The 1,565-nt window shown below is 42.9% G+C and overlaps 1 protein-coding gene across 1 annotated transcript; it reads right to left on the bottom strand.

Annotated features, from left to right (window-relative positions):
- SPZ1 (spermatogenic leucine zipper 1) lies at window positions 1-1,119 on the bottom strand. The gene has a single exon (XM_052659350.1). It carries the CDS (start codon window positions 1,114-1,116, stop codon window positions 1-3), a length of 1,116 nt encoding a protein of 371 aa, XP_052515310.1. The 5' UTR covers window positions 1,117-1,119.
- Window positions 1,120-1,565: the final 446 nt, after the last annotated feature.

The raw sequence follows: 1,565 nt of genomic DNA, 5'->3' as shown, positions 1-1,565 counted from the left end.
TTAACTTAAGCTGCTAGCTGGCCTCTTTACCACAAGAGCTCTTTTTGCAATACGAGTATTGAACTGGTTATTATGAGCTTTCTTATTGTGACAAATATCCAGGCTTCTAAAGAACCGATCTCTTTTGTGAAACGTACCTTCCACTTCTGGCGTGTTTTTCTCATGTACTTTGACCTTGTCTGCCTCTGGCGGCTTCTGTTCCTTGTCGTTCTGCTCGTGATTTATTTGCACTGGCTCCCCTTGCAGAGGCTCTTCCTTCTGGTGACGGAGTTCATCGAGCAGCTCTACTCTCTGCTCTAAGATCTGGCATTCATTCTCCAGCAAGGTTGCAATCAAATGCAATGAATATGTGTCTCGTCTCAGTCTCTTCACTTGTTCCTCCAGCTCTTGCTTAGCTGACTCATTGTTTGTTTGAGTTAGGGAATGGGTGCCATTATTTTTAAGAGTATTGATGTCATTCTGAGATTCCTGGTAGGACTTGATTAGTTTGCTGAGTTCGGTATGTTCCACACTCCAGTGTTCCGCTTCCTGTAGTAACTGCTCCATGTTGTTCCTCAGTCTGATATTTTCTTCTTGAATGTGAGGGAATCTGTGCTTTGCTTTTTCCTTACTTAGCTGAGTTTCAGGAAGGGCGTTTTGTCCTTTTGAACAATTTACCAAATCCCTTGAACAGTCTTGCACTGTGTCCTCTGAGTTCTGGTTGTCCAACCTCATCTCCTGTTTCTTTGCATTCTCTTTTTTCCCTAGGTCCAAACTAGCAAGCAGTTTTTTCACTAGTACTTTATTTATTTCATCAAGTTCTATGATTTTTTCTCTAAGTTCTGTCACCTCAGACATGTTGGTTTCCTTAAAAGATTCTTTTGTTTCTGTGACCTTCTGTTCATAACTTGTCACGTGTTTAACAATATCTTTAATTTCTTTTAAGAGGCTTTCAAACTTCTTTGCAATTCGCTGTTCAATTGCTTCATGGTCACTACTTTTTAGCGAAGGAAGAGAACTGCAAGAAACTGGGGGAAGTGATCCAATTTCAAATAAGGCAATCATAATCCTAGGGTCCAAAGACTCTTCATTGAGATCAGGAAGCTTAAGTGTTTTGGAGGGGGTGGGCACTTCCATCTCAGCTGAATTAGTAGGGCTGATGACCAGGTCATAAGTGAAGTAGAAAACCTTAGCGATTCCAGAAAGGAGAGGTGGTGGTCCTCTGTGCAAATGGGTAGAAAATGTGGAACTAAGCAGAACTCAGAGACCAGAGTTAAGGTCTGAAATCAGGAAGATGATGTTCGGGTGAAAGGTAACATCTCACACAACCTAAGAGGGAGGGTGGGGAAGGGGACAAGGAGCTAGGGCTCCATTTCTCTTCTTCCAGGCTTCTGGTGTTTATTCCCTGACCCTAGCAACCAGGTCTTTATTCTGTCACTGTGCCATTGTGGCCTGTCTCTAGATTCTGTCTCCTTTGAATCTCGACAGAAGCTTCCTAAACTCCCACCTGGTGACTCAAGACCAGCCTAGAGCTACACCAGTCTTTCCTTTCCTTACTTTTTTTTTTTTTTTGGAGGGGGAGGGGA

Source organism: Budorcas taxicolor, chromosome 20, assembly GCF_023091745.1.
Source record: "Budorcas taxicolor isolate Tak-1 chromosome 20, Takin1.1, whole genome shotgun sequence".
Lineage (NCBI taxonomy): Eukaryota > Metazoa > Chordata > Mammalia > Artiodactyla > Bovidae > Budorcas > Budorcas taxicolor.
The sequence above is the reverse complement of the archived record's forward strand: the minus strand, read 5'-3'. Positions and strand labels throughout refer to the sequence as shown.